At 40.9% G+C, this 13164-nt stretch overlaps 2 protein-coding genes across 2 annotated transcripts; one reads left to right on the top strand and one right to left on the bottom strand.

Moving 5' to 3' along the window:
• Positions 1 to 910: 910 nt before the first annotated feature.
• Positions 911 to 4386, bottom strand: nkx6.3 (NK6 homeobox 3; the record flags this gene model as incomplete). The annotated part of the gene is made up of 3 exons (XM_079515824.1): positions 911 to 1153; positions 3093 to 3262; positions 3987 to 4386. The coding sequence occupies 3 exons, from the start codon at positions 4384 to 4386 to the stop codon at positions 911 to 913; spliced, it is 813 nt and encodes a 270-aa protein (XP_079371950.1).
• A 4787-nt stretch (positions 4387 to 9173) lies between these two features.
• Positions 9174 to 12838, top strand: LOC306934445 (E3 ubiquitin-protein ligase NEURL3; the record flags this gene model as incomplete). The annotated part of the gene is made up of 4 exons (XM_079517014.1): positions 9174 to 9234; positions 11077 to 11589; positions 11817 to 11981; positions 12131 to 12838. The coding sequence occupies 4 exons, from the start codon at positions 9174 to 9176 to the stop codon at positions 12271 to 12273; spliced, it is 882 nt and encodes a 293-aa protein (XP_079373140.1). The 3' UTR covers positions 12274 to 12838.
• Positions 12839 to 13164: the final 326 nt, after the last annotated feature.

A 13164-nucleotide genomic window follows, 5' to 3' on the forward strand; every position in this document is an offset into this window, starting at 1 on the left:
TACCTACACCCTCTTATGTAGAAGTAAAACGCCTGTGGTCTCCGAGACTAATGTAGACACAAACAGAATCGTGCAGTATTTTTAATGTTGTTTTCTCAGATTGGATTTGAGTTTCTTACAAAAATGATGGGGCTGCTGCACCAGCTCATCTCTTACTTACAAGATTGAATAAAACAAATCAGACTTGTTTTTTGGTATATAGACTAAGTAAGCATATGTTGAACATGCTTAATACAGGTCCGTCCAAGTATATGTTTTGAGTGACATCTGTAGGCCTATACCTTTTGGTTACAACATGCGTGTTTGTGCACGCACATGTGAATACACGTGTGTGTGTGTGTGTGTGTGTGTGTGTGTGTGGTCGAAAGTGAAGTACATTTACTTAAGTAGGCTACTGTATTTGAGTACAATTTTGAGGTATTTGTAGGCTACTTTACTTGAGTATTTCCATTTCCAATACTTTTACTTCTACTCCACTACATCTCAGATCCAAATATTGTACTTTTACGCCACTACATTTATTTGAAAACTTGTGTTACTAGTTTCTTTGTAGTTACTTTGATTTTGGTTATTATTATGAAACATATTAACGACTTCAACCTACAAATAGCTTGTAGATCTGCTATTTTCAAAAGATTTTTATACATTTGAAAACTTGAAATGGGACATCTGCATAAGTAATTTCTACTTTTTGTAGCCTACATTTTAATATAGCTTTTGTACTTTTATATACTTTGTATATTTGAGTACTTTTTCCATCACTGTGTGTGTGTGTGTGTGTGTGTGTGTGTGTGTGTGTGTGTGTGTGTGTGTGTGTGTGTGTGTGTGTGTGTGTGTGTGTGTGTGTGTGTGTGTGCGGGTGCGCTCTCATCACATCCCGTGTGACGTGTGCGTCACGTCTCAATTCAATTCAAACGTGGTGCGGTCCAATGCGCAGCACGGAGAAGGCTCTGCGGTGCTTGCGCAGCAGCAGGCGGATCTTCTCGTCGTCAGAGTCCGGGTCCAGGGGCTTGTTGTACTCCTCGTCCTCCACCTCGTTCTCCGAGGCGTCTCCCCCCATGCCGCCCGGACCCCCGTGGCAGCCGGCCTGCGTGGAGCTGGGCTCCGACGCGCTCTTCTTCCTCCACTTGGTACGTCGATTCTGGAACCACACCTAGGCAGGAGAGGCAGAGGGCGAGAGAGATGTTTGTTTGATCCGTCATTATTCTGTCTGACAGTGACTCACAAGCAAGCAAGCTGCAGTGCAGTCACGTAGCCTACTCAAGAAAGTTGACGACGATTTCCAGAAAATCCAAACTTGTTTGAGGTGAAACAACGCGCTCAAACAGTTTGGGGGTATAAAAAAGGGGCCTGAAAGTTCAGTAGCTACTAGCTATTTAATGCGTCTAAAATCTGGATAGGCCTATATGATCTGAATCTAATCTAAATTAAAGTCGTCACTCGTCAGCCTAGCCTACGTATGGCCAGTGACACACGCGTGCGCGCGCACACACGCATACACACACTACATCATTTTCTTATTTTTCTTCAGTTAGAATAGAATAAACAAACAAACAAACAAATTGCTCAGATCAAACAGCCCTATATTACAAATAAATCACAGGTTAAACTTCAGAAGTTCAGACTCCTTTTAAAATAATGGAACAATAAATAAATCTGGTCCAACAGTATGAGTACAGGATTTGGGAATTTCCCAATTCTCCCCTGTCACCCAGTTGGTAAAATGTCAGCTTATTTCATTGGAGTTTGAGCCCGCATTTTATAAAGGATGGAACTCTAAACCAGGGGTAGGCAACCTTAGGCACACAGCGGGTGCCAACATTGGCACAGGGGAGGGTGATCACTGGCACACTGGCATACATGTGAGAGAGAGGGTTTTTCTTTACAAATTTTATATATAAAAAAACACCAGTTAAATTAAGTCCCCTCACGTATATATCTATGCAAATTACATCCTGCACAGTGACATAATTATACATTCATTCAAACTCCTATAACTCCTGACTGGGGAGGGAGTCTGGGAGATTGGGTTATTGAGTCTAATGACCATTACAACCTTATATATATATATATATATATATATATATATATATATATATTTGGATGTGGTGTCACTGGCACACTGACGATTATCAAGAAAATAAAAACATGGCACTTCATGTCAAAAAGGTTGCCGACCCCTGCTCTAAACTCTTCAATTCTTATAATGAACTTCACTTCAAGGAAGGACATAGTGTATGGTCATTATTAACCCAAACTTTTTAGCCCGTGACCCAAAAGAGAAATTATGTTTGCCCGGGACCCAAACTAGTGCGTTAATGTAGTAAATGCCAGGGTTAATGTAGTAAATGTAAATATTTTTCTGCATGGGCATCACCAGTGACATTTGCACTATCAACCTTTTAATGCTGTTGATAGATGTAACACAAGTGCACTAGCTGCACTGAGTAGTCATTCTGCACAGAATGTGACAGAAATGTAAATGGCCTCTGACTGTCAGGTGGAAACCTCATACAGTATGTCCGAAAAACTAAAACTGTTACTTTTCAGGATTCAAATTCTAAATCAGCAAACGTAGCAGATCTACAAGCTTGAAAACGTGCCGATTTGTGCCACATTTCGAGTTTGTAGATAATATGCTAGTTTTGATGCTTTTGTGTGACACTGCAGTTTGATGCAGTATGGTGTTGGTTTACGGGGAATAAAACACAAACAGTTCATATATGGAGATATGATCTGCCCAACAACGACGGCAACAAAATGTACCTTGACTTGCGACTCTGTCATGCCCAGGAGGGAATAAGACAAAATATACCTTGACTTGTGACTGTCATGCCCAGGGAATAACACAAAATGTACCTTGACTTGCGACTCTGTCATGCCCAGGAGGGAATAACACAAAATGTACCTTGACTTGCGACTCTGTCATACCCAGGGAATAACACAAAATGTACCTTGACTTGCGACTCTGTCATGCCCAGGGAATAACACAAAATGTACCTTGACTTGCGACTTTGTCATGCCCAGGGAATAACACAAAATGTACCTTGACTTGCGACTCTGTCATGCCCAGGGAATAACACAAAATGTACCTTGACTTGCGACTCTGTCATGCCCAGGGAATAAGCCAGTCTGGCTCTCTCCGGTCCCGCCAGGTACTTGGTTTGCTCAAAGGTTTTCTCCAGGGCAAATATCTGATGTCCACTGAATGTTGGCCTAGTGTGTTTCTTCCTGCCTGACATCTCCCCCAGAGTATTACTGTCTGGAATTAAAAATAAATACAGAACACTTGAACACGTAAATAATACACTTGCACAGGTACGTAACATTATATTCACACGTGATAATCTTAATAAATTATTCCAGATCACTGAGAAGTTAACTGCATCTAAATCAAAATAATTGCACGTTAATTTTGTTTGCAACTTATCAGAAGCAAAATGACAAGAAATACAATTTTACATTTAACATTGCACTGGTAGCTTTATCTAGTGATCAGCCATTTGCAGTTCCTTTTTTATTTGGTATGCCTACCAATTATTCTAGCATGTGGCATTCAATGTATCATTTTCATACAGCTTTATCTTTTTCACATATGACTCGACTATGACTAAATATATAGCGGCATCGATATGCCACATTAATTCATCACCCAAGTTTAGTTTTACCATAAAACAAATGAAACAGGAAATGCATGTCATCATTACATATAGTTACCGTCTTTGTGTTTACCACATTGTATGGGCTTTCATCAGACACTGTGATGCTTCATAAATACATACAGACTTAACTAGAGCAACACTTACTACCAAGTCATTTACTTGAATGAAAGCATCTGGCATCTCTGTCAGCAAAGTAACAAGACATGTTGACAGAGGAAGGTAACTTCTGCACAACAGAGAAATGGTCTAGCAAGGAGAGGAACTTGTTCTATTGTGTGACCTGTGTGCATGCGGAGGTCAGACAAGAACGTTCGAGAGACTCACTGTTGGCGCATTGCTGCCTCCCTCCTCGCCAGTCGTAGCCGTTCTCAGCCCAGCAGCTGACGCTGCGAGCCTTCATAGGGCAGTCCGGCTTAGCGAAGCCACCGTTGTAGTCTCGGTTATAGTACATCCCGGCGCCGGTAACGGACGGGCCAAAGCCCCCCATCGTGGAGTATCCGGAGAGCAGTGTGGTGGTGCCCGATGTTCCCATGCCCACTATGGAGCGGCTGAGGATGTCGCTAATGCCGTGAGGGGTGCCCGCTGCCAGCTGGTTGTTCAGGCCCGGGTTGAGTTTATAGAAGGAGTTGGGTACGGAGTATTGGCACACCGGTGCCTTGAGATCCGAGGGGAACTGATTCAGGCCGTTGTTGAACAGAAAAGACCCCTGGATGTTTGGATCCATGGGAAGTGTCTCTGTCTCCGGGTTGCACCGACTCACTTGCCCACAGCAACGTCCAGTTGGTCAGGTCAGGTCAGGCAGACCCAGTTTGGCCCACGGGAGTCCACAGATTTATAATCGCGCCCCCAGTCTCTATATGTTCAAATGATTAACTCAATGGATGCTGCTATCCGCTACCTTTTCACCAAGTTTCTTCCAATAAGTCCCTGATGTCTGCGAAAGTTGCTACTACAGCGTGGAGTATTCTAGTGCCAATAGAAAGGCTTTCTTCACTCTCTCCCCTCACCTGTTCTTAGCCATAGTGTGGTGTATGATAATTCCATAATCACCTTCAGGTGAGCCCTCTGGAAGGATTTCACAGTGGCTCCTAAAAGACTGATGCCTCCCGTCGGCTTTCTCCTCAGGGGTCATAAATAAGCGTTATCTTGAAAATGGAAGTGGCACCTTGATAAAGACTGGCCACATTAGAATCCCGCCCTCGATTGGTCGGGCTCTCAGACCTCCAGTGCATTTCCATTGGCTCCCCGGTGAAAGCCAAGCCTGTCATTGGAAGGCAGCAGATTGATAGTGTTTTGAACAGGTGGAGTGGGAACAAGTTGGTTTTTGATGGCCTGCCACGCACGGCCAGCCGAGTGTGGTGGAGCAGAGACGGCTTGCTGCCTGCATGGACCTGAAATACACAGAATAACACTTTCCTTGTTCCCAAAATACAGTTTTTAGTTTAAATTGATGCCAATGTGTTGGGTTCTTGAAACAAATGATTCCTTGTGTTCATATTATAACCCTTTTTTGGCACATTGCTTATGAAACATTCTTATATAGATACGACTGTTGCCTTCTTTCTTTTTTGTCCCCTTTTATTTTCCTGTATTAGAAAATATGATTGTATGAGTGCAATAATGAATTAAAAGGGGTCTGTCAGACATGATCACTTATAATCTTTGTGTACTTATAGAGGCATCTGTAGCATTTTATAAGTGTATCATTACAGAATGAATACGTTTAGCCTTTTGATTGAGATCTAACCAGAGGCGAAAAGGAAATCCTAGAAATGCATGTGCACCTTCTAATTCAAAGCATAGCATTTCTGAAAATGTTTCCCTCCTAATGGGGATAAATTGTCTTGGGAGTTCAATTTGCTCAGCCTACCAGCAGCTGTGTGTGATTGACTGCATCTCATATATCTTCATTTATTCATCATCGTCACATTGAAATAACATTCAGTGGGGGTTTAGTTCAAGTGAGGGCGAAGCTTATCATAATGAGACCTTTTGGAAGTGGTTACGGATTGAATTGGAGTTCAAAGAACAAATGCAGTATATCAAAATATGATCCCCCTGGCACACAACAACAAAATAACATCACAAACACTACACAAGTAAAACACAACACAAAACACACAAAATAACATACTGAATATTGTTTTACCAGCTTGATACTTCCCGCCTTTTCTTAATTTCATGGGAACTGCTTATAAACAAATTATTTTACTTTTTGATTACCGGTATATGTTTGAGTTACACTTAAACTTGCACACATACATTCTTGCTCTTAAACATGATAGAATGCAGTAGATTGACATTAGGCCTGTGCTTTTAGAGGAGTAGTTTAGTTCACCCAAAAACTACTTATTTTCTATCAATTACAACACTTTATATTTATATGTTGAGAGTGCAGCTGACTCAATTCTATCCCTCCAAGAGAAGTCTGCACAAACACGCGCGCACATGTGACACACACTGTAATGGATTTTGGATTTGGTCTGGACCACTCCTTGTAATAAAAGTGACATTGTTTCAGTCCACTCTCTACCTTGGTTATTTCTTAAAGACTCTGATGTGAGTTCTAAATAATCCACCACAACACACACACTCACTCACACACTAACATGCACGCACGCACACACATGTAGATGCACGCACACAAAGATAAATGCGTGAACGCAGACACAGATCTCAGCAGCACCCTCACTTTGCGTACACACTCAAGGCATTGTTACTTTGCAAGCACAGAGAACATCAATTATTAACAGACTGTGTGTGTGTGTGTGTGAGTGTGAGGGGAGTACCCTAACCATGGTAAGGGGTGGGGGGAGTTTGGGATTTCCCCAGTTGGATGAGGACCCTGGTTCATTGAAGGGGCGGCGAGTGGGCATGTTGAATGTGTTTTGTGTGAGTATGAGAGGCTTATACTGTTACTGTAATAGTATATGTAATAGTTTTATAATCTTCTATAGGCTATACAATATGCTTTATTTATCATTCAGGAGGGCAGTGGGTGTCCCACACTAGACCAGCATGGGGCCTAATAATTCTTTGTCATTAGTGTACCGGTAATTTCATAGCAATTGCACATTATTATATTGTATAGTAGTATCATATATGTTTTCTTTGCTCTCCATTGTTCCGTTATTTTGCATTTATATGTAGCTTTGTTCAATGGCAGCATTTATTGTATTATTATGCCTTGATAATTATGAACCAAAAGTATCCTGTTCTATAGTCTTCTAGTCTTGACACTCTTTAAAAGAAAGGGAGCAGGGTCAATCTGAAGAAAAAATGAAACCAAAACGGTGATGCAAGACGACAGAAAGAAACGGCAGTAACTTTCCAAGATTCCAAGAGTGAGGATGATGCAATTCTGGAATTTTGGCCGCTCCTCCTCTGGTCCTCATCATCTTGTCACATGAATACTTGACTCAGTGGTCAGGTCACATGAGCACAACGTGCATTCTCCTTTAGGGGGCAGCAAAACTCCAGAGCCACTATTCAGATTCAGAAAACTGACAGCTTCTATACTAGTATACAGTACTCTACACACACACATGCACACACCTAACTGCAGTGCAGCATGTGAAAGACCCATTGAGTTTTGGTTTTGTTATTTCCTTCGACTGTGCCATTGAATTCACAATATGCTCATATGGTGGGACAATGCAATGTTTAAATTGCCCATATCTTGTAAAACCTTTGCCCTTCCCAAACATATGAAGCGGTTATCAGACACATGAGCAATACAACATTAACCACAAGGACAACAATATCTTATAACGAAACTGATATCACTGCGTAGCTGTGTAAATGTTGAACTTGCGTACAGATCAGATCCAACGGCAGATTGTGTTTTTGATTCATTGAGTACAAAAGGACCCCAATGGAAAACAAGCCAATGAAGCCATAGCCATATAGGCTTTCTTGGGTTTAAGTCTCTTGGCAGACCTTTTATCGAACTGTACTTCTGTTTTGCAAACTGCTAATAAAGTATTCAATCAATCAATAAATCAATCAATGTTGTTGAGGTTAAACTGGGGCTTTGCTTTGATAGAAAATGCCCTTTGTAACAGATTGATTGATTGAATACTTTATTAGTCAAAAATGTAAACAAAATGTTAAGGCTAAAAGGATAACACAAAAACAAGTCCTAGGGACTTGTTTCTATTGTGGTCCTATGTATCCAATTCACCAACATAGCATAAAAAGATTAAAGACACAATGCAGTGCTGAAGCCAAGCATCCACACAGCACAGCCAAGTATCCATCAGAAAATGGTTAAATTATGCTTGTATGTGTAATGTAATGTTGGTGTGGTACACTCAACCAGACCGTAGCATTGTCTAACATATAGTATAATAAAACGGGGTATAATACAGTCACAAGTAATAATGTTATAACAGTCACTGTTTAGATCACTATGCATTAAGTGTCCACATTTTGCAGTTGCATAGCTGTTGCCAAGTAATTGGAAGACTGCTTAACAAACCACACTATTTCAACGTAAATTCAGAATTATGACCTTGATTATGAGGTGTGAATCTTATGGTAGCTATTAAACACATCTGAAAAGATAAGAAGTTGGTTTCATTATTACTGACACCAAGTAAGCTAATAATGAAACTAACTTCTTATCTTTTCCGAAGTGCAGTGAAATGTTGGTGTTAACCACTTTCACTTTCACTTATAAGAGATTCAGATATAGCAAAAAAGAAATAGCATACTCACATACAAGCTCACAACGCATGGCACTGCGATGTTGTGAGCTTGTAGATCTGCTATTTGTGCTACTTTTGTGTGACAGTGTAGTAAAGTATGACATTCATTTACAAAAAAGAGTTTAAACAGCTATATAGGTTTCTGCCTGACATGTCAACGATTAAACGATACATAATAAAATCACACAAACCTAATATAATCCACAATAACAATTATGAGGTTATAATAAAAGTGTACTAAGCAGTACAATTAATAAAGTGTGAAGTGTAGAAAACCATACACTGTAGTCTAGATGTGTAAAACACTATCAATCTACACACACAGACAATTTAGAATTTGGAACTGCATTTTCCCTGGGTTACTGAGGTAGGATAGTGTAACTGTATGTTGCAGCCAGAGGAAGTTTACAGAATAGACAATATGGGGAGAATAAACTAGCAACCGTCATACAGTGTATACATATACATGCAGCAGAATGTTGGCCTGAGAGTATACATACTTTAGTGCAAACAGCAGTGAATATTATGTGGTGAACCGTAAAACAGTTTTGAGCTAAATACAAAAGAATACACTTTTGGGCGCTCAGAGTTTGGCACCAAGCCAAGGGAAGGCGGTCTCAGCCTCCTGCCTGAGTAACTTTGGGTACTTTTCCAAAGTCCCTCCCCTTTGGTTGTGATTGTTTTGTATGTCAGCCTCTTGCACGTGTGTGGACCAGCAGGGGTATAAAAGCTACTACACCCACCTCGTCAGAAAACCAAACAACTCAACAAGACACAGATGTATGTAAATGGTCTCCTAGACATGCTCAACGCACTCCCTGACCTCTTCAAGATGATGGACAAGATCTGCACCACCGACTCTAGTAAGGCTTTGTTTACATTATATACAACTCAGTATTACTACATGGTAAAATCCTGAGTTAATCTCAGAGTCCTGCATTTAACAAAATGTCACTCAAATGTCACTCAATGTAACTCAGAGTGTACAAAATGGAACCACCAAATGGGCCCTTTTGGGTAAAAATTGGTTCACCTTTAATAATAATAATAATTAATTGCATTTTTATGGCGCTTTTCTATGCACTACGTGCCTACTCAAAGCGCTTACAATGGTTAATTAATTCATACATTGGGAGGTGAAGCGGCGAACAGTCGACGCCAGCGTCCTCACATTCACACACCAATGGTGGCAAGCTCACACCGACCAACTCATTGGAGGCAATGTAGGGTTCAGTGTCTTGCCCAAGGACACTTCGTCATGTGGACAGGAGGAGCCAGGATTCGAACCACCGACCCATGGATCATTGGACAACCTGCTCTACCTCCTGAGCCACAGCCACCTTTAGACTTATCGATGATTACTCATCGTCTAAAGATGATGATACAAAATATCACCATAAGCCGAAATGTATTGCAGCATTACTGTACTGTAAACTTCCTGCATGCTGTAAGCAGGAAGTAATGCATGTCCATGCATGCCTATGAAGCTTGCAATGCTTACAGTAAAATGATGCTGCAGATTATGTCATTCAGACAGCCACAGGCAGTTGGATAGTTCATTTCTGATCAACTAGTAGGCATGTTTTGGTTAGACCAGGGTTTGTTTATGAGAGGGAATTAGTGTGTACACTGTACACAGTACTAATTCCCTCTCATAAACAAACCCTATGCATTAAGTGTCCACTGACATTTTGCAGTTGCATAGCTGTTGCCAAGTAATTGGAAGACTGCTTAACAAACCACACTATTTCAACGTAAATTCAGAATTATGACCTTGATTATGAGGTGTGAATCTTATGGTAGCTATTAAACACATCTGAAAAGATAAGAAGTTATTACTGACACCAAGTAAGCTAATAATGAAACTAACTGTTTATGAGAGGGAATTAGTGTGTACACTGTACACAGTACTAATTCCCTCTCATAAACAAACCCTGTACAAGTGTACAGTGTCACTTTATCGCTATGTATGCATTAATAGCACTCATTTTCACTTATACATATGAATGGATTCTTTTCAAATATAAACCTAAAATTGAGGAGATGATTTTCTTCATTTGCCTTTTGGCAAAAGAAACATATCATCATAAACTGCCTATGCAAATGTTAACAGTTGCTTATTAGCTTGCCATATGACACATGACTTACCATAGCCAATAGAAAACTATTGTGTTTAAAAATACATTCATACATCACTTCTGGACAGAAGTTACTTTCATTTCTACTTGGCTGTCAACCTTGTTTTCATCTTCTTCCCCTATCTTTTCTATTTTTAGCCATCTTTCAGTCAACAAACCTCTTCCTCTTAGCGCTGTGTTCATTTCATTCTGTAAAGCACAAATCTAATTTGTGTCAAAGTTTTTATTCACTGCAGTATGTAAAATAGATCATCACACCTCATTCCATTCATTCAGAGTAAACATTAGTTGCTCTTCCATGACCCTCGTGTTCCTCATATTTAACCACTTTGGACATGTCATAATGAGCAATGTGAATTGTTTAAACATTTTCAAGCGACAATAGCAGATCTACGTAGGCCTATAAGATCACAACATATCGCAATGCAATAGGCCTACTTTGTGAGCTTGTAGATCGTCAATTTTCACTACTATTTATTATTATTTATAGAGCTGTTAACATTCTATGTGCTCCAGTTTTTATTTTATTTTAAATTCCTCTCTCTCTCTCTCTCTCTCTCTCTGCAGGATCAGAGGAGTCACACAGATGTGGGATGTTCTGTCTCGGTCCTTTAACCTTCCACATGCAGGCCGTGGGTGAGCAGGTCAGCCTGAGCCAAGGGGGCAGACTGGCAGAGAGGGCTCCGGGTACATTCAGACATGGCCTGGTGTTCAGCAGCCGCCCGCTGAAGGTACGGGAGAGGCTGCGTCTGAGAGTGATAGTGGGAAACACTCCGAAATGGCAAGGGGCGCTGCGAGTGGGCTTCACCAACGTGCCACCGACGTCCAGGGCTCTCCCTCTGCCCTCCATGGCTATCCCCGACCTCACAGACACACCCGGGCACTGGGCCGCACCCTTACCCGAGAGCCTCTGCTGCTCGGGTTCAGAGCTCGAGTTCTGGGTTTCTTCTGGCGGTAACATCTGCTTTAAGAAGACGAACGACGTTGCCAAGTATAAACTGAAGGGAGGAGTGGATTTCTGTCGGCCCCTATGGGCCATGGTTGACGTCTACGGACAAACATGCTCCATTCTACTACTAGGTAATTCATCGTCCACAATTCCACATCTTTTACATCTTGTAGATATAAGAGATTTGGGTCAGTCAAGTACAGAGCCCTGGGGGACCCATGGGTGAACATTTTCAAACATTTTCAAGTGGTTAATTAGCTTGTTATTTATTTGGAGAACAATGCTTTTTTCTAACCTTGCCATCCCACTTCACCTCACATTACAGAGAAAATAACTCCCTATTGATTTCTTGTTGCAGGCTCAGAGGTAACAGGACCTTTCAGATCCCGGAGGTCATGCCCCACTCCGGAACACCTTTCCTCACCTGATGTCGACAACCAGTACAATTCGAGCTGTTCTCCAGAGGGTATCTGCAGAAACACGGACAGTTGTATTTCCTATCGGTCCAAGGAACTCAAATCAGGTAAACTAAACAGGCTCAGTCCTTCAGACGCAACGATGATGTTTATAAATCAGTAGTCCAAGAAATATACATTCAAGTTGTTATTGCATACTTTTTCATGATGGTGTAGATTTAAAACAATCAATGCGTCTCTCTTTTCCTGCATATAGAGACTGTGAAGAGCTGTGTGGCGTGTATGGCAGAAGATGCCAGCGTCACTCTGCGCTGCGGCCACACGTGCTTATGTCACCAGTGTACCACCAGGGTGATCCAGGAGTTCGGCACCTGCCCGCTGTGTCGAAAGTCTATCTGAGATTCACTGAGAGGAGGCCACAGGCCAGCCATGTACTGTTAATGCTGTGAAAATGAATTCTGCTGCAGAAGGTCCCAGGGAGGGGGCTAATGATTATTTGGTTATTACATTACATTAACCCTGGCTTCCATATTCTGGCGATGCCATTATAGGTGAAAAGATCAATTTTCTAAATGTTCTCAAAAAACAATTGCAGATCTACAAGCTGTTGATGCGACGCATTATGATCTTGTAGATTGGCCTTTTTCGCCATTCATCGCACAACAAAGTACGTACTGTAGGACTCAAGCGGTTACATCTATAAATAGTGGTATTTATTAAGCTCCCGTGTCACCCCAGCGACCCTGGGATCTTCCCAACCTTTCTGCACTGCAGGCTGCTTACTGGCCTCAGTGAAGCACTTTGTTTGAAGCACTATGAAGAAGCTGTGGAAAGTGAAAGTCAATTCCAAATGATAGTTCTACATGTTTGTACCGAATCTCTCACTGAAGAAAAGGCTTATTGCACTAAAGACAATGAATGTACTGTATACAATTGTATACTATATTCCTATATAGGGAATATATGGATGAAAAAAAAACATACTTTATGTACTTTACTTTATGATCTCAGGGTTATATTTGATAATACTATATTAGTATTATACGTTATTGTATATGATAAATGATTAGATTCTTAATCTAGTGTGTACTTTGTTATTCTTTACCTATTTGTTGTGTATTATAATATTTATTTTATGTATTAATTATGTGTTCAGAAATATTGCTACGTTTATTTATTGTGCATGTATGTGATCGTCATCACATTAATTAAGTTATTGTGCTGATTATAGCCTATTTGTTGTCAATGTCAAGACTTGAATTTACCTGATAAAAGTCTGTCCAATCAAGA

Source organism: Electrona antarctica (genome assembly GCF_951216825.1).
Source record: "Electrona antarctica genome assembly, chromosome: 12".
Classification (NCBI taxonomy): Eukaryota; Metazoa; Chordata; class Actinopteri; order Myctophiformes; family Myctophidae; genus Electrona; species Electrona antarctica.